General features: G+C 45.2%; 1 protein-coding gene across 1 annotated transcript in view; it reads left to right on the top strand.

The window, feature by feature from the left end:
• The window catches only part of KREMEN1 (kringle containing transmembrane protein 1), a 74,837-nt gene extending 55,514 nt beyond the window's left edge, over window positions 1–19,323 (top strand). The window contains exons 5-9 of the mRNA XM_017855561.1: window positions 2,957–3,110; window positions 14,535–14,867; window positions 15,249–15,407; window positions 16,899–16,983; window positions 18,757–19,323. Of these exons, the coding sequence (XP_017711050.1) occupies window positions 2,957–3,110; window positions 14,535–14,867; window positions 15,249–15,407; window positions 16,899–16,983; window positions 18,757–18,925 (900 nt within the window). The 3' untranslated portion in view covers window positions 18,926–19,323. The remainder of the gene's footprint in view (window positions 1–2,956; window positions 3,111–14,534; window positions 14,868–15,248; window positions 15,408–16,898; window positions 16,984–18,756) is intronic.
• Window positions 19,324–19,848: the final 525 nt, after the last annotated feature.

The following is a 19,848-nucleotide window of genomic DNA, read 5'->3' as shown; positions in this document are numbered from 1 at the left end:
TCGATCTCCTGACCTCGTGATCCGCCCGTCTCGGCCTCCCAAAGTGCTGGGATTACAGGCTTGAGCCACCGCGCCCGGCCTTAAATTTTCTTTCAAAGTTAAATATGCACACCTTAAAACTCAGCAATATCACACCTGGATAGTTACCCAAGATAAATGAAAACCTGTGTTCACACAAAGACTTATACATGAATGTTCATAGCAGCATTATTCATAATAGCTCCAAACTGTAAATAGTCTAAATGTCCATTAACTGATGAATGGAGAAACAAAGCACAGTATATCCATACATACTGTGGAATACCACTCAGCAATAAAAAGAAGAGACATATTAAGACATACTGGCCGGGCACAGGGGCTCACACCTGTAATCCCAGCACTTTGGGAAGCCGAGGTGGGTGGATCACGAGGTCAGGAGTTCGAGACCAGCCTGACCAACATAGTGAAACCCTGTCTCTACTAAAAATACAAAAATTAGCCGGGCATGGTGGTGCGTGCCTATAATTCCAGCTACTCAGGAGGCTGAGGCAGGAGAATCACTTGAACACAGGAGGCGGAGGTTGCTGTAGTGAGCCGAGATCAAGCCACTGCACTCCAGCCTGGGCAACAGAGTGAGACTCTGTCTCAAAAAAATAAATAAATAAATAAAAGACGTACTGTTATACACAACATGGATGAATCTCCAAAACAGTAGGCTAGTTGAAAGAACTTAAACACAAGACTACATACTGAACTCAAAATGAATCCCAAATCTAACTGTAAAATGTAAAACTATAAAACTTCTAGAAGAAGATATAAGAGAAAATCTTCATGACTTGAGTTTAGGCAAAAAGTTCTTACATGAGACACCAAAAGCATGACCCGTGACGAGAAGAAATTGGTACATTTTAATTTGGACTTCATAACAATTTAAAGATCTTGCTCTGTGAAAGATATTTTTAGGAGGATGAAAAGACAAGCTATATCCTGGGAGAAAATATTTGCAAATCACATACGTGACAAAGGACTTGTATCCATAATGTGTAAAATTAAAAAAAAAAAAAAAAAAAAAAAAAGCCGAACAACTCAACAGCTAAAAAAAACCAAACAAAGCAATTTAAAAATGGGCAAAAGACCTTAACAGAAGATATACAGATGGCAAATAAGTACATGAAAAGAAGCCAAAGAAGATACACAGATGACAAATAAGCACCTGAAAAGATAGTCTCTGGGCATGGTGACTCAAGCCTGTAATCCCAACACTTTGGGAGGCCAAGGCAGGAGGATCACTTGAGGTCAGGAGTTTGAGACCAGCCTGGCCAACATGGCAAAACTCTGTCTCTGCTAAAAGTACAACAATTAGCTGGCCATGGTAGCACACCTGTAGTCCCAGTTACTTGGGAAGCTGAGACAGGACAATTGCTTGCACCTGGGATGCGGAGGTTGCAGTGAGCCAACATCATACCACTGTACTCCAGCCTGGGTGACAGTGAGACTCCGTCTCAAAAACTATAGAAAACAAACAAAGATAAAGAAGACGATATAGTCGACATCATTAGCCATTAAGGTAATGCCAATTAAAACTATAATGAGATACCACTACATACCTATTAAAATGGCTAAAATAAAATATACTGAAAATAACACGTGCTGACAAGGATACAGAGCAGCTGGGACTTTCATATATTGTTGGTGCAGATCTAAAATGGTACAGTCATTCTGGAAAAGTTTGGTACTTTTTAATAAAGTTAAATATACATCTACCATATGACCTAGTAATTCCATTCCTAGTTACTACCCTAGAGAAATGAAAACTTATATTCACATAAAAACCAGTACACAAATGCTTATAGCAGTTCTAGTCATAATTATGAATAACTAGAAACAGCCCAACAGATAAACAAGCTGTGATACATCCATACAATGAACTCTGCTCAGCAATAAGAAGGAGTAAACTATTGATACAAACACCAATTTGGATGAATCTCAAAACCATTATGCTGACTGAAAGCCAGTCTCAAAAAGATTACATACTGTGTGATTCTATTAATGTGACATTTTCAAAAAGACAAAACTACAGTAATGGAAAATGGGTCAGTGGTTGCCAGGGATTCTGGGGGAGGGCACCTATAAAGCAATAGTGTGAAGAAAGTTACTGGAGTAATGCAGCTGTTCTGAATCCTGATTGTACTGGTGGTTGCACAAATCTTTTTTTTTTTTCTTTGAGACAGAGTCTCACTGTGTTGCCCAGGCTGCAGTGCAGTGATGCAGTCTCGGCTCACTGCAACATCCACCTCCTGGGTTCAAGCAAATCTCTTGCCTCAGCCTCCCAAGCAGTTGGGATTATAGGCACTCACCACCACGCCTGGCTAATTTTTGTATTTTTAGTAGAGGCGGGGTTTCACTTTGTTGGCCCGGCTGGCCTCTAACTCCTGACCTCAAGTGATCCACCTGCCTCAGTCTCCGAAAGTGTTGGGATTACAGGAGTGAGCCACCGTGCCCGGCTGTGGTTGCACAAATCTATACAAGTGTTAACATTTACAGAACTATATGCCAAAATACTATATAGTAATGTAAAAACAAAGTTGTAAAATGGGGCCTATAATGTGTTTGCTTTGAGGGTTAGCTATAAAGCACTCACTACTTGGCACATAGTAAACAGTCAATAAAATGTTTAGCTGTTACTCATGTTTGAAGTTTATGAGATTTTTCTCCCCCTTAAAACTTACTTAAGTGTAGCAGAAACACAAGCATAAAAAAGTGATGCTCACCGACAGGGAAACACATTGGTGGTTGCGTACCTATTGGTCAGCTTGAAATTAAGTGTTTCGAGAGTGGAAGAAGGGGGAGGTCCCAGGGGAAGGGACCCTGGGAAGATGAGCCTGATTGCTTGCTGGAAGCCCACCCTGCCAGGCTCCTTCAGGCCATCTGACATCCCTGATGATGCTTACCGTGTGCTGCTTCTCTGTTGTGGCAGTTTGCTGGGATGGAGTCAGGCTATGCTTGCTTCTGTGGAAACAATCCTGATTACTGGAAGTACGGGGAGGCAGCCAGTACCGAATGCAACAGCGTCTGCTTCGGGGATCACACCCAACCCTGTGGTGGCGATGGCAGGATCATCCTCTTTGATAGTGAGTATGCCCTGTGCCCATCACTGCCCAAGGCACAGGAACCCTTGGACCAGAGCAACAAGCCTGCCCACCCTTCCTCCCTTCTATGTGTTCATTGGCAATAGGCAATACTTGTGACTAGACCCTGGGAATACAGCACAGTGCATGAAGACTCAGCCCCTGCCTTCTGGAAGGGAGAACAGACACTTAACAAGGGATTAGCTACAGTCATGCCAAATGGTTTGAAGCAACGTGGTCTATTGTGTGATGCTTAGACAACCTAGAAATGATAACCTTTCCAATTTTACATAGACACTAATATAACAATCCAGTATCAGCTTTATTATCCTCTTGCTTTAATATAATTTCCAAACCCTTTTGACTTTTTTTTTTTTTTTTTTGCATTTGGGATTTATATATTATTGTGATACACCTGAGAAGAGAGCGTAGTTCTAAGTTGTTTTTTCACGCCTAGCATTGGGTTTGCCCTGACCCACCTCCTCTCTAAACTGCCGCATTTGTGAGATGCTGGCCAGGAGCGGAGTGTGTTCAGAATGGAAGTGGATCCAAGGCCTTGACCTCACCAACATCATGTTCTAACCACAGAGCCAACTGATTCCTCATCGTAATCTACCAGCATCCTCTCAGTGGCAGTGAGACTTTATGAGAGTTACAACAACAGTGCAGCACCAGATTTCAAGATAATGGAGACAGACAAAAAAAAAAAAAAAAAAAGGGCTCGAGATTACCAAGAAATATTTTAGTGTCTGTGGTGTCTTTGGCCTTTAGGCTAGAGGAAGTGCACTCCTGGCATCTCAGCCAGGCAGCGTGGCTAGTTTTGAGCAAAAATGACATATGGTTTATTAGTTTCCTAGGACTGCCATAACAAATTATCACCAAGTAGGTGGCTTAAAACAAAACAAAACAAAAAATTCATTCTCTGACAGTTCCAGAGGCTAGAAGGCCAAAATAGAGGTGTCAGCAGGGCTGTGCTCTCTCCAAAGTCTCCAGGGAAGCCCTCCTCACTTCTGGTGGTTGTGGGTGATCCTTGGCATTTGTTGGCTGCACCACTCCAGTCTCTGCCTTCTCCTTCACACAGCCTTCTTCCCTCTATGTGTGTCTGTGTGTCCATGTCTCTGTGTATCTCCTTAAAAGGAACCAATCATTGGATTTATGGCCCACCTTAATCTAATATAGCCTCATCTTAACTCAGTTACATAACATTCACAGGTACCAGGTGTTAGGGCTTGAGCATATCTTTCTAGGGGACACAATTCAGCCACTATATATGGTGACTATAAAACCCAGCCAAGGTTTATAACTGAGCCTTTTCATGTTATAGCTTAGACACTGTCTGAAATGTGTTTGTATTTGGGGTGGGAAGACAGGATTAGTGAACAGAACTTGCAGTCAATTGTTTTTTTTAGCTAAGTGTGCTCATTGGAGACTGCCAGTTGATTCCTATACATCCTGTTATGTCCTGACCAATGCTTAGTTTGATACCTTTGTTTTGGCTAAAGACTGAACTTTGGCTAATGATTAAGGAATCTTGCTAATGCTTAGTTGGCAAAAAACTATGCACTGCACATCTATTTAACCTTTTATTCTAGAGTTCAGTATTATAAGATTCTCTGCCTTAACACTCTAACTCAGGAGAGTAAGTTTTCTGAACTTGCAAAATGCCTGGTATACTCTTAAGTGAAAAAACAAAGGAAATAAATGTTTCTTGAGTACCTAGTATGCATGAAGGCTTTATCTAAATTATCACATTAGGTCCTCTTGGCACCCTTCTGAAGGAGGGGTTATTGTGATTACTCTCATTTCACAGAAGAGAGCCATATGACATGGACAGGATAAATAACTTGCTGGGATCCACACTGCCAGGAAGCCACTAGAGAGGTGCTAGAGAGGAAAGAGGAGTACTGTGAGGGTTTACTACCTGTTTTTTGGCTTTAAATAGAATGTAATGTCAATTTAAAAATGGAAAATGAGTGTTCGCAGATATATGGAGAAACTGGAACCCTCATACATTGCTGGTGGGAATGTAAAATGGTACAGCTGCTTTGAAAAACAGTCTGGCCAGCCTGGCCACATGGTGAAACCCCGTCTCTACTAAAAATACAAAAATTAGCTGGTTGTGGTGGCATGTGCCTGTAATCCCAGCTACATGGGAGGCTGAGGCACGAGAATTGCTTGAACCCAGGAGGTGAAGGTTGCAGTGAGCTGAGATCACGCCACTGCACTTTCAGCCTGGCGACAGAGTGAGACTCCATCTCAAAAGAAAAAAAGAAAGTAAACAGTCTGGCATTTCCTCAAAACATGAAACAGAGAGTAACTGTATGACCCAGCAATTCCACTCTTAGGTATATACCTGAGAGAACTGAAAGCATGTTTCCACAAAAAACGTACATACCAATGTTCCTAGCAACATTATTCATAATAGCCAAAAAGCGGCAGCAAACCAAATGTCCATCAGCTGATTAATGGATAAACCAAGTGGATATCCATATGATGGAATATTATTCAACCATAAAAATAAATAAAGTACTGAGGCATGCCACAACATGGATGAACCTTGAAACCATTATCCTAAATGAAAGAACCAGATGCAAAGGGCTATATATTTTATGATCTCATTTATATGAAATGTCCGGAATAGGCAAATCCACACAAACAGAAGCCAGATTCCTGGTTGCCAAGGCCTGGGGGAAGGGGAAGAATATGGAGTGACTGCTTAATAGGTACGGATTTTCTTTTTAGAGTGATAAAATGTTCTGGAATTAGATAGGGATGATGATTGTATAACATTGTGGATATACTAAATACCACTGATTCATATAGAGATAGTCCTCAACTTAGGAGAGTCAACTAATGATTTTTCAACTTTACAGTAGGTTTATTAGAGTGTTAAATGCATTTTTGACTTTGATATTTTCAATTACAATGGATTTATCAGGACATAGCCCCATTATAAGTCAAGGAACGTCTGTACTTTAAAATGGTTAAAATGGTGGATTTTAGATCAAGAAAAAATAGAATATAGTTTTTGTAAGACAATCTTTCATTTAGCACATTTTTATTGGGCATCTGCTGTGGGGTAGATAAAAGTATGTTTTCTTTAGTATAGAGGCTTTACTGGAGGTGTCAAATAGAAATAATCTGGATTAAATTTTAAATGCAGCACTGTGGAAATCGTCTTTAAAGTGCACACCAAGTAGCATCTTTGGTACTACTAGGAAAGCGTACTGACCCTCACATAAAGGTACACTGAAGTGAATTAATTATAACAACAATTATTGCTATTTATCGAGTGTTTGTCGTGTGCTAGACTTGATGCCAAGTGCTTTTGTGTATTTTATGTTATTTAATCCTTGTAGCAACCATGTTGATAAGAAAACTGTGGATCAAAAGATGAAGTGATTTGTCTATGCTAGTAAGTGCCAGAGCCAGGATTCAAATCCTGGTTTGCCACATTTGAAATTTTCTTTTTTTTTTTTTTTTTTTTTTTGAGGCGGAGTCTTGCTCTGTCGCCCAGGCTGGAGTGCAGTGGCCAGATCTCAGCTCACTGCAAGCTCCACCTCCCGGGTTCCCGCCATTCTCCTGCCTCAGCCTCCCAAGTAGCTGGGACTACAGGCGCCCACCACCTTGCCCGGCTAGTTTTTTGTATTTTTAGTAGAGACGGGGTTTCACTGTGTTCGCCAGGATGGTCTCGATCTCCTGACCTTGTGATCCGCCCGTCTCGGCCTCCCAAAGTGCTGGGATTACAGGCTTGAGCCACCGCGCCCGGCCTCACATTTGAAATTTTTCTATTTTCAGCAGCTAGAATCCCTTTTATTAACAATAGTAAAACAGATCATAATAATGGATGCAGTTTTATGCTTTAAAGTTATATGAACAAAGTATACCCAGTTCTGATTATTACCACATTGGCCCCTCGTGCAGCTCTCCAGAAGCTGCCCTTTCTGGCTTGCATTTGCTCAAGGACTAAGAAAGTTGGCATTCTGAGAGGCTGCTCACGCCATCCTCCAGAGGCCCAGATGCGTGTGGTCTACAGGACCCCTGACAGCAGCCGGTTCTATAACTCACACCCCATTGCTCTGCTGAGAAAGGTACAAAATGCAGCACTGTATAAATAATCTCTAAAGGTGCATCTAGAGGCTGGCGCGGGGACGCATGCCTGTAATTCCAGCTACACTGGAGGCTGACGTAGGAGAATCGTCTGTGAGGCAGAGGTTGCAGTGAGCCAAGATCTGAGCCAAGATCACACCACTGTGCTCCAGCCTGGACGACAGAGTGACACTCCATCTCAAAAAAAAAAAAAAAAAAAAAAAAGGCCCATCTAGTAGAGAGTAAAATAGTTCCAACAGCTCATGGAAATCCTTATGACTCATTGAACAAGGCTGAGCACTTTGGAAATGGTGACCACAGACTGTCCCATGATTTGGGAGGGAGAAGATGTCTTCCTAAAGATATTGGAGAAGTTAGATGGTGAGAAATGACCAGGTTACAGTCTGTCTCCCAGAACATGAGGCCCCGCTACCAGTGTGGCTTGCATGTGGGTCTCAGTCAGTGTCAGCGAGGTCTTCCTGTCCTCTGCTGGTTAGAGGAGCACCCAGGCTCCTCTGCAGTAGAAGCGCTCAGGCTATGTTTGCTCTTCGAGAGAGAGACGATGGGGCTAGTAGGGGTGGAGGGTGAGGGGCAGCTGGCAGAAGCTCTCTGCTCAGTCATCATTGCCACATCAAGTAATTTGTCACAGACTCTCTGGCTGATTTTTCAGCAAGCTCACATGGACTTGGAGAGGTCACTGAGGTGAGCTGTGTACTGTGTGTAAACACAACACTGATGGGGGCTTCAGAACCTCTGCTACCCCTGGGATTATAATTTATTGAATTAACAGAACCAAATAGAAGAACATGTAGGCCAGAGTCAACAGAGGGTTACAGGAATGACCCGGGCTACCCTCTTGGGACTCCCTTGGCTTCTAGGCCCTGAAGGGAGGGGTCAGTCATCTGGATTGGACCTCATTTTGTAACATTAGTTGAACACTTATCATTGACAGGGCCCTGTGCTATTCACTTTACATGCGTTGCTTCCCTTAATTCTCACAGTACTGTGAAGCAGGTACTGTTAGGCTTATTTTACAGATGAGAAAACTGAGGCTCATAAAAGTTCAGTGGCCGGGTGCGGTGGCTCAAGCCTGTAATCCCAGCACTTTGGGAGCCCGAGACGGGTGGATCACAAGGTCAGGAGATCGAGACCATCCTGGCTAACACCGAGAAACCCCGTCTCTACTAAAAAATACAAAAAACTAGCCAGGCGAGGTGGCGGGCGCCTGTAGTCCCAGCTACTCGGGAGGCTGAGGCAGGAGAATGGCGTAAACCCGGGAGGCGGAGCTTGCAGTGAGCTGAGATCCGGCCACTGCACTCCAGCCTGGGTGATAGAGCGAGACTCCGTCTCAAAAAAAAATAAATAAATAAATAAAAATAAATAAATAAAAGTTCAGTAATTTGCCCAAGGTCCCACAGATAAAGATCCTGCCTTCATGGAACCTTTCTTTTAGTGGGAAGGGAAGAGATTAATTGTGAAAGTGATTGAAGGTCTAAGGATGGGTATGATCTGGCTCCCGAGACTGTGTTAGCAATTGTATTTCATAGTCTCTAAGATGCCTCAATTCTGAGTTGCAACATTATTTTATACACCATCAAGGGAAAAAAATATTTCCAATTTAACAGTGACATGCATTGACTAAAAGATACATCCCAGTTTAAAAGATTAAAGTGCTTCCCTTAGAGTTAATGAAATATGGTACCAGCCTTCTTTCTTGGGTGCCAAGAAAGAGTGGAATGTTTCCATCCTGAGTGGAATCTGATTCATGGCTGGGACCCATCTGGTTGAGGTTTGTTTCCTGAGACACGCCCATTATCATTCCTTTCTAGAAGTGGAGCACTCAGCTTGGGTTCAGGGAAGCTGCCTGTCCTGGCTAGTGCCTGAGGCTTCTTCCCAAAGAAATGGACTCAGCTAGTATCGAGGAGGAGCAGGAAGGTTAAAGAGAATCACAGAAGGCAGGAGGACACCGGCCCCCTGCCACGGAGGGCTTGCCCGGGTCTATCCTGGGCAAGTATATAGTTATATATATATAGTATGTGTATATATATATAGTTTGTGTTTTGCAGAATATTATACAAATGGAATCACAATATTTAACCATTTGTATCTGGCTTCTTTCACTTAGAATAATGCTTTATCATTCACCTATGTTGTTGCCTGTATCAGTAATTTTTTCCTTTTTATTGCTAAGAAGCATTCCTTTGTATGGATGTATTGCAATCTGTTCATCCATTCACCAATTGACAAACATTGGTCTGTCTATGATAAAGCTGTTGTAAACATCCAAGTACAGGTGCTTATGTGGACATACGTTGCCATTTCTCTTGGGTACCTACCTAGGAGTGGGATTGCTGGGTCCTGTGCTAATTGCATATTTAGCATTATGAGTCACTGCCAACTATTTTCCAAAGTGGATGTGCCATTTTGCATTCTGACCAACAATATGTAAGATTTTCATTTGCTCCACATTCTCTCCAGCTACAGATAGTTTTGTATGATCTGATTTTTAAATGTGATCCATTCTAGTAGGTATGTAGTAGTATCTCATTGTGGTTTTAATTTTTATTTCTCTAATTACCAATCATATTGAACATCTTTTCATATTCTTATTTGCCATCTGGTATATTCCTTTCCCTTAAAGAAATTCCTTTAGCATTTTCTCTAGTACAGGTTGACTGTCAATAGCTTCTTTCTGCTTTTGTTTGAAAAGCTTTATTTCACCTTCATTTTGAGAGTAATTTTGCTGGGTATTGATTTCTGTGCTGACAGCTTTTTTCTTTCAGTACTTCAAAGATATTGCTCCATATTCTTGTGACTTGTATGGTTTCTAGAGGTGTATGCTCTATCTTTATTCCCCTGTATGTAATCTTTTCCTCTTCCTTGCCTGCCTTCAAGATTTTATCTTTGTTTTTGGTTTTCAACTTTTTTTTTTTTTTTTTTTTTTTTGAGACAGGGTCTTACTGTGTCACCCAGGCTAGAGTGCAGTAGTGCAATCATGGCCCACTATAGCCTCGACCCCCTGGGCTTAAGCAATCCTGCCTTAGCCTCCTGAGTAGCTGGGACTATGGGCATGTGCCACCATACCCAGCTAAGTTTTTAATTTTGTGTAGAGACAGAGTTTCACTATGTTACCCAGACTGGTCTTGAACTCCTGGGCTCAAGCAGTCCTCCTGCCTTGACCTCCCAAAGTGCTGGGATTACAGGCATAAGCTGCCATACCCAGACTGGTTTTCAACATTTAACTATGATGTGTCTAGGTGTGTCTTCTTTGTGTGTTGGTTTGTTTTTTTGTTTTTGTTTTTTGTTTTTTGCTTTTGTTTTTGTTTTTAATTTTTTGTTTGTTTGCTTGGGTTTGCTGAGATTCTTGGATCTGTAGTTTGTCACCTTTTATTAATTTTGGAACATTTTTCACCATTATCTCTTCAAATATTTCTTCTATATTCTTTTTTTCTTCTTTTGGCATTCCAATTACACATATGTTAGACCATTTGATATTGTCCTACAGCTGTTGGGTGCTCTGTTCTCTTTGTTTCACTTTATTTTCCCCTTTGTTTCATTTGGGGATGATTTCTATTGACCTGTCTTCAAGTTTATTGATTCTTTCTTCAGCTGTGTCTAGTCTCCTGATAAGCCTATCAAAGGAATTCTTCAGTGCTTGCCTCAGCAGCACATATACTAAAATTGGAAAAAAAACAGAGTAGATTAGCATGGCCCATGTGCAAGGATGACATGCAAATTCATGAAGCATTCTATAATTTTTAAAAATTCATCTCTGATATTGTTTTATTTCCAGTAGTTTTATTTTTATTTTTACTTTTTTTAAGAGACAAGGTCTCACTCTGCCGCCCAGGCTGGAGTGCAGTGGTGCAATCATAGCTCTCTGCAGTCTTGACCTCCTGGGCTCAAGTGGTCCTTCTGCTTCAGAATCCTGAGTAGCTGGGACTACAGGCACACACCACCATGCCTGGCTAATTTTAAAATTTTTGTAGAGATGGGGTCTCACTGTGTTCCTCAGGCTGGTTTTGAACTCCTAGCCTCGAGAGATCCTCCTCCCTTGGCCTCTCATAGTGTTGGGATTACAGGCGTGAGCCACCATGCCTCACCTCCAGTAGATTATTTACTGTATTCATCGTGTAGTCTCTGTCTGATAGTTCTAGCATCTGGGTCATCATTGAGTCTAGTTCTGTAGATCGTTTTATCTCTTAACAATGTCTTTCCCCCCTGCCACCCTTGCTTTTATATGTGGGTTGTAATTTTTTATGAATGCCATACACTATGTATAGAAGAGGCTGAGATAGTGTTTACACCTGGGCAGATCTGCATAGTGTAGGCACTGAGCCAGTCTGTCAGAAGTTGAGCTGGGTTGTTTCTATCACTACCCTCAATGCACATCAGGCTTTAAACTCCTCCATCAATGGGTTGCTATCAGCTTGTGCTTAGTGTGGAGCCTAGGGTACCCATGAGTTTTCCTCAGTAGTCCTGTTCCATCCTCAGCTTTGAGGAGTTCCTACATGCCTGTGCCACAGACGGGCTCTTTTTCCACCCTCTTTCCCTCCCTCAGTGGTAGGCTATGGCTGCTTGTTACCTGGTTCTACTCATGATGAGGTCACAGGGGTGGTTCTTGGTTCTCCTGCCGTGTCCTCAGTCTTAGACAGGACGTGAAAAGTCCACCGGCCTGAGGTCTTTTCAGCATTCCCATACCCTTCTTCTCTCCCTGGCAGCCAAACACTGCTTGCATCTGTGGTGGATCTTGGGAAAGATAATTTCTTGCCTTCCCTCCAGGAGTAGTAGAGCTCTGCTTTGCATTGGCTGCAGGATCCTGGGCTTAAGAGGGCTCAAGGCAACCAGGGACCAATGGCTTTTGCTTCTGCTCTTTCCCCAGAAGCAGTGGATCTTCACCTGGTTACTTTGACAGGAAGGAGAATTTCAAGGAGACTGAAATTTGGGTTTGTAAAATGGTGTTTGGTACAGACTTTTCTAGTCAAATCAGGTCTACTCCCTCCCCAGAGGCAAACAGATTTTGCTTCTGCCCGTTTTCAGTGGCCCTGGGAGTAACAGGATTTGCTTCCCCTCTCCCAGTGGCCGAAGGCTTTTGCTTTCTTAGAGAGGAGAGTCCCCTCCTGCAAGTGCAAAGAGAAGGAAGTGGGCAGTATTTCATGCCTGTCCCCAAGTGGCAGCCTCTCACCTCCTGCACACTTGTGCCACTCACGGGGACTGTGGTCTGCTGGCCAACCCAAGTCACTTGTGAAAGCACTGAGTAGAGGTCTGTGCAGAAAAGCTCGCAAGTGAGGGCAAAATGCCCATTGTGTCTGGGATGCCCAGTTGCCCTGAGCTGAGACACTCACCCACTCTCAGCCTTTAAGAGTTTGTTAAGATTTTAGTGCTTTCTTGTTACTTCTCTGGCAGTCACTTCTTCCTCCTGTGTTCTCTCAAAGATGAAACTATTTGTGTGGCCTGACTCTCCTTGGTGGGGCTTTGACGTTGTAGTTAAGTTCCCCTGGTTGTCATGAGACCTCAGCTGAGTTTGAAGCTTTTTCTCGTTGTTAGGATGGAAGCAGCATTTGCTTGTTGTTGTTGTTTTGAGACGGAGTCTTGCTCTATGGCCCAGGCTGGAGTGCAGTGGCCGGATCTCAGCTCACTGCAAGCTCCGCCTCCCGGGTTCAAGCAATTCTCCTGTCTCAGCCTCCCTAGTAGCTGGGCCTATAGTCACACGCCACCAAACCCAGCTAGTTTTTGTATTTTTAGTAGAGATGGAGTTTCACCATATTGGTCAGGCTGATCTTTAACTCCTGACCTCAGGTGATCCACCTGCCTCGGTCTCCCAAAGTGCTGGGATTACAGGCGTGAGCCACCGCACCCGGCCTGCTTGTTGTTTTCTACATCCTAAAGGGAACCAGAACTCCCCCAAAGCCTGCTTTTTAAATCCTAGCCCTGGCCGGGCACGGTGGCTCATGCCTGTAATCCCAGCACTTTGGGAGGCCGAGGCGGGCGGATCACGAGGTCAGGAGATTGAGACGATCCTGGCTAACATGGTGAAACACCTGTGTCTACTAAAATAACAAAAAAAAAAAATTAGCTGTGCCTGGTAGTGGGCACCTGTAGTCCCAGCTACTTGAGGAGGCCTGAGGCAAGAAAGAATGACATGAAACCCGGGAGGCGGAGCTTGCAGTACCTGAGATCAGGCCACTGCACTCTAGCTGGGCAACAGAGCGAGACTCCGTCTTAAAAAAAAAATTCCGGCCAGGCGCGGTGGTCAGCATGTAATCCCAGCACTTTGGGAGGCCGAGACGGGCGGATCACGAGTCCAGGGGATCGAGACCCATCCTGGCTAACCATGGGGCCGAACCCCCGTCTCTAACTAAAAATAAAAAAAAAAAAAAAAGAACTAGCCGGGCGAAGGTGGCCGGCCGCTGTATCAGCTACTTCCGGGAGGCTGAGGCAGGAGAATGAGCGTCAACCCGGAGGCCGGAGCTTGCAAGTGCAGGCCTGAGATCCGGCCCCACTGCACTCCCAGCCCTGGGTGACAGAAGCAAGAACTCGTCTCAAAAAAAAAAAAAAAAAAAAAAAAAAAATTCCTAGCCCTACACTCCCTCCCAAGGAGTTTCAGTTCTAAGATCTTGTTTACATTTCACTATGTAAGACAGGAAACCACTGCATCCCCTTTCTAGAACCTGCCTATCAAAAACAGGAGTCCAGAGAAATCAAATGTGCTCAGTACAGAGTGCTTAGAATCTAGCATGTTTCCTCACTGCAGAAAGTCATTTCTTGTGCCTCAGTTTCCCTGCTTGAAAACGTGGTCCCTCATGGGAGTGTTGCAAGGATACTGGGGACACACGAGCAACTGTAAAGCCCTTCTCTTTTGACGACTTTACCTCATCGGGTGGCTCCCCTACAGAGGCCTGAGGGGTTTGTGTGCTTTGTCTCATGTGCCGTCGCACATTCCTGTGATACAGGAGCAGGTGGTGCTCTCTCCAGCCTTGAAACTGAGAGAAGCAAGAGGCCCGCGAGTGAAGTGCGGCCCCTGCCATCACTTGGCCCTGCCAGTCCCAAGTCCAGACTCTCTGACTCCAGCCCAGCCCCAACCTAGGCCACACCACTGTGCTGTGTGCTAATTCTAAGGTCTCGGGGGGGAAAAACATCTCCACAGTCATTTGTCCAGAGTCTCAGCGATTCATTTTGTGACTCGATCCTGAAACATAAGACTGTCTGGTTTTACAGATAGAAACAATGTCCTAAATGGGATCCTGCTCATTAGGAAGGCTTTAGAGCCTTGGTGTTGGAAGCGTGCCTGTGGCAGAGGCCCAGACTGAGGGCGTGGTGTCTTTTTCTCTCCTACAGCTCTCGTCGGCGCCTGCGGTGGGAACTACTCAGCCATGTCTTCTGTGGTCTATTCCCCTGACTTCCCCGACACCTATGCCACGGGGAGGGTCTGCTACTGGACCATCCGGGTTCCGGGGGCCTCCCGCATCCACTTCAGCTTCCCCCTATTTGACATCAGGGACTCGGCGGACATGGTGGAGCTTCTAGATGGCTACACCCACCGTGTCCTAGCCCGCTTCCACGGGAGGAACCGCCCACCTCTGTCCTTCAACGTCTCTCTGGACTTCGTCATCTTGTATTTCTTCTCTGATCGCATCAATCAGGCCCAGGGATTTGCTGTTTTATACCAAGGTAAGACATCCTTGCCTCCTTGAGGGCTCTTCAGGGCCCATGTGCCTTGGGCTTCTCTTCTTCACCCTTGTGACTTGGGCAGTTCTTGCAGGGCAGATTGGGACTCAAGAACTACTGACTCACCTTGCAGATCACCCTGAGGCTGTGGCTCCTTCCTGACCCCCATTTCATAACTCATTTATGTTTCATCAGACAGAAAAGAGACGAAAACCTGTCAGTGTCGCTATTTTAGTAGGTCTAATGACAGGGACCCACCCATGGAAGGAACTGCACCAGAACTGAATAGAGCAGAAGGCTTGTTCTTCATAACTCGTGCTCTCCCCCCACTCAGCTCTGAGTCTCCATAGCCCTGGCCCCAGTTAATTGCTTTTTCTCTTCCAGCCGTCAAGGAAGAAGTGCCACAAGAGAGGCCCGCTGTCAACCAGACAGTGGCCGAGGTGATCACAGAGCAGGCCAACCTCAGTGTCAGCGCTGCCCGGTCCTCCAAAGTCCTCTATGTCATCACCACCAGCCCCAGCCACCCACCTCAGACTGTCCCAGGTAGCAATTCCTGGGCGCCACCCATGGGGGCTGGAAGCCACAGAGTTGAAGGTAGCACTCTTGACAGTTATAAAGACAAAAGCACTTGGGTGTTTCTTATTCAGAGGCAGGTTGGGATATTGACTCTGTGACCTATAGTCTGTCCTGGCTTTTGAGGGAAATTTTCTTATTAATTGGTTCCTTAGTCCTGAGGGAAAAGTGCTCACCTCCAAAGATTAGGCAAGTGTGCCTTTTGTACATTGTGACTAATCAGCTAATCCCGTATTTTCCCACGTTAAGATTATCTTTCTAGAGCCCCACATTGAAACTCCCTAAATTTATTGGCATTTGCAAGAACTCCATTCATTCACTCACTGACTCATTCATTTAAAAGATATATAAGTGCTTCAGTGGTGCCAGGCACTGTGCTAGGTACCGGATCATAGAGTGAACCAAACACAATCCCTGCCCTTCTGTGACATATAAATGAGAGGAGAAAGACAGAAAGCAAAATAAAAATCAGATAATGATAAGAGCTATGAAGAAAAGTCATGCAGGACCAGGTGCAGTGGCTCACGCCTGTAATCCCAGCACTTTGGGAGGCTGAGGCAGGAGGATGGCTTGAGGCCAGGAGTTTGAGACTAGCCTGAGCAACATAGGGAGACCCTTTCTCTACAAAAAATAAAAAAATTATCTGGGTGTGGTGGTGCACACTTGTGGTCCCAGCTACTTAGGAGGCTGAGGTTGGAGGATGGCTTGAGCCCGAGGGTTCAAGAATGCAGTGAGCTATGATTGCACCATTACACTCCAACCTGGGTGACAGAATGAGATCCTGTCTCGAAAAGAATAGAAAAATTAGCTGGGCATAGTGGCACATGCCTATAGTCTCAGCTACTCAGGAGGCTGAGGCAGAAGAATTGCTTGAGCCCAGGAGCTTGAGGATGCAGTGAGCCAAGGAAGTGATGCTTTTATGAGCTGGTAGAACTGGAAAGTACCCTCAGTAGTGACCTAGCCTGGAGGCTTTCAAACTGCCCAGGGCCCCTGCGGGACCCACCATAGAAGGTCAGGGAGAAGGGCCTGTCCAGCACTTCCTGTGTGTCATTTGGCTATGGATCTCAGTAGCATCTCATAGGTCACACATCTCATTCCTCGGATGAGGAAACTGAGGCCCAAAGAGTTTACATAACTCCATCTGTGGTTGCACAGTGGTCCCAGTGGCAGAGACAAAATGCATGTCATCCCTTTAGATTCTGAGTCCAGTAGACTTTGGATCATCCTGCCTGCCTCTCCCTGAGAGTGACTTGTAGAACAAAGGGAAGTATTCAGAACACCTGGGGCCCCATGCTTAGCCTGGGTCTCAGCTGCTCCTGAGGCTGGGTTTGCTGGCTGCCCTCCCACACCGGCCTGCAGGGAGCCCCTCAGCCAGACTTACTCACTTGGGTATTCTAGCCGAACCCCTTTCGGAAACCAGCCATAAACAAGCCTGGTAAGCTCTGTCTTTTGCATTTGCAGGATGGACAGTCTATGGTCTGGCAACTCTCCTCATCCTCACAGTCACAGCCATTGTAGCAAAGATACTTCTGCACGTCACATTCAAGTGAGTACAAGAGGGAGCTGCCCGATTCCAGGAAAGGGAAGGCTCAGAGTTCGTTTTCTATGATGCTTCATTTGTCTGGGTACAACTGTAGAATCAGCAGATGATTCCAAGGCCCTCAGTCCTAGGGAATGGAAAGCAGCAGACATTCCCCCTTCTCTGTAGAGTGAAATGTACAACGGGACAAATCTCATTAAGGTTTGAGGGATTTTGTTTGCTGTGTCCAAAGCATACAATTTCAAGGAGGATTGCAACATTCCTGGCTTAAAAAGCAAATGTGCTAGTGCCTTACGGAGATCTTTATGCAGGATTGAAGATAGCTAGGATGATGCGGTGCATACTTCCTGATGCCTTCTAGAAATTGAGAAACATCCTTAGGAAGAGAATTCTCACATTTTATTCACTATTGCTTAATAGTTATTTTAAAACAGTTATTGAAGAAACTTACAGAAGCTTTATCATTCAATTCTGACCAATTTGGGGGAAAATATATTTCCTTCCCTTATTTTGCTACTTGTCTAACAGTTGCACCTTCCAGGAAAGGGGCAATTGTTCATGCTACTGATGTTTGTGTACTTAGAGGGGAGCTCGTTCTAATTTTTCCTTGGCCGGCTCTCAGCTCACTGCAAGCTCCGCCTCCCGGGTTCACGCCATTCTCCTGTCTCAGCCTCCCGAGTAGCTGGGACTACAGGCGCCCGCCTCGTCGCCCGGCTAGTTTTTTGTATTTTTTAGTAGAGACGGGGTTTCACCGTATTAGCCAGGATGGTCTCGATCTCCTGACCTCATGATCCGCCCGTCTCGGCCTCCCAAAGTGCTGGGATTACAAGCTTGAGCCACCGCGCCCGGCCTCTGGTGGTTTCTAATCGAGGCTCTTCTCATTTCGCAGCCTCCCTGAAAATTTATGTATGTCCACTAAAAGCTGTCTTTTTCCTGACCGTCTCACTTGCCGCCTTATACATTAAATGCAAGCTCTTCTGTTGCCTTGTGAAGGCTGCCTTTGGCCACATTGGAACCACTTTACATAGACACCTCCACCCTACACTTGAAATTTTTCAGTGGAAATAATGTCCTCGTGTGTGTGTGTGTGTGTGTGTGTATGTCTGTGTCTGCGTGTGTGTGTGTGTCTGTGTGTGTGTCTGTGTCTGTGTGTGTCTGTGTGTGTGTATGTGTGTTTTAAAGTCATAATTCACATGTTCTGGGGAAGCCTCTCAGGCTCAGTCCTGACCACATCCCCTGTGGCAGCAAGAAAGCCCGATGCTTCCTATAGCATCCAGCATCTGACAGCATGGCTGAGGCCTTAAAGTACATGCCTGACTCTCCTGTGACATCAGCTGCAGCTTCCCTGCCAGGCAGCTGTCGGGACTGAACAGAGTCTGGGCCAGCACCGAAGGCTAGACGGGTCTCTGCTTGAAGCAGAGAAGTTTTGCGTTTATCTTGTTTTAGCTAGGTGGGCTTCCAGGTAAATGGCATTTGAAGATAGTTCTTTTATTTAAAATAAAAGAATTTGAAAATTCATATTCTCTCAGGTTGGGCTTTTCCAGATTTGAAGAATTCTGCTAGTTAGAAAGTTCTTTGTTATTCTGATGCGGACGCTGCCCTGCTGCACTTCGCCTCATTTCAGCTGCACACTAGTCCTTCAGATCTTTAGAGGTGGCTGTGAGGTCCTTCCCAGACCTTGCCCCACCCCATTTCCTAGATACAGTATCTCATGAGATGGTAGGTTGTTTGGAGTGCTTTGTTCTAATCTATTGGAAAAATTATTTATCTGCTTGACAGATCCCATCGTGTTCCTGCTTCAGGGGACCTTAGGGATTGTCATCAACCAGGGACTTCGGGGGAAATCTGGAGCATTTTTTACAAGCCTTCCACTTCGATTTCCATCTTTAAGAAGAAACTCAAGGGTCAGAGTCAACAAGATGACCGCAATCCTCTTGTGAGTGACTAAACACCCTGCTGTGCCTAGGACTCGAGGGCCCTCTTTGAGCTCAAGGCTGCTGGGGTCAACCCCTCCTGTGGTTCTTCTCTGACAGACTCTTCCCTGCCTCTTCCTCTGCCTCGGCCTCTTCGGGGGCGCCCTCCTACAAACTAGGAAGAGGCACCCTGCTGCCAGGGCAGGCAGAGCCTGGATTCCTCCTGCTTCATCGGTTGCACTTAGGAGAGAGACTCAAGGCCCTGGGGCCAGGCCCTCTCTGCATCTCTCTCTCTGATCTAGCTAGCAGTGGGGGTGTCAGGACAGTGAGGCTGAAATGACAGAGGTGGTCATGGCTGGCACTGGGCTCAGGTACATTCTAGATGGCTGTCAGGTGGTGGGTAGGTTTAGTTAATTGAATTTTTCTTGCTTCTTCTCTTCTCCTGGTCTTTATGGCTTGGAACAGGGCCAGACAGGGAGAACTCTCAGGTACTCTTGGGAGTAGGTCTGGTCCCATGCAAGTGTGGACTCCTGGACATTAGTGAGGTGTAAAGAGGGCAGTGTCTGTGCTGCCCTGGCAACATTGCCCTCCAGATGCTGGACTAGGATGGGCCTCCTCCAGCCTGGGAGGGTCTGAGAATAAGATCTAGTGACCCCCATTTATATCAAACCTGATACTTTACACATGGGCTTCTTTCTAGATTCTTCTTTCCATAGCTCATAGAGCTGCAGGGAAAGCTTGAAGAGCTTTGGTCATATAAAATATCCATTTGGCCGGGCGCAACAGGATTATGCCTGTAATCCCAGCACTTTGGGAGGCTGAGGTGGGCAGATCACCTAAGGTCAGGAGTTCGAGACCAGCCTGGACAACATGGTGAAACCCCATCTCTACTGAAAGTATAAAAATTAGCCAAGCTCCTACCACCACGCCTGTAAGCCCAGCACTTTGGGAGGCCGAG

This window comes from Rhinopithecus bieti, unplaced genomic scaffold (assembly GCF_001698545.2).
Source record: "Rhinopithecus bieti isolate Rb0 unplaced genomic scaffold, ASM169854v2 scaffold_36959, whole genome shotgun sequence".
NCBI classification, from domain to species: domain Eukaryota; kingdom Metazoa; phylum Chordata; class Mammalia; order Primates; family Cercopithecidae; genus Rhinopithecus; species Rhinopithecus bieti.
The sequence above is the reverse complement of the archived record's forward strand: the minus strand, read 5'-3'. Positions and strand labels throughout refer to the sequence as shown.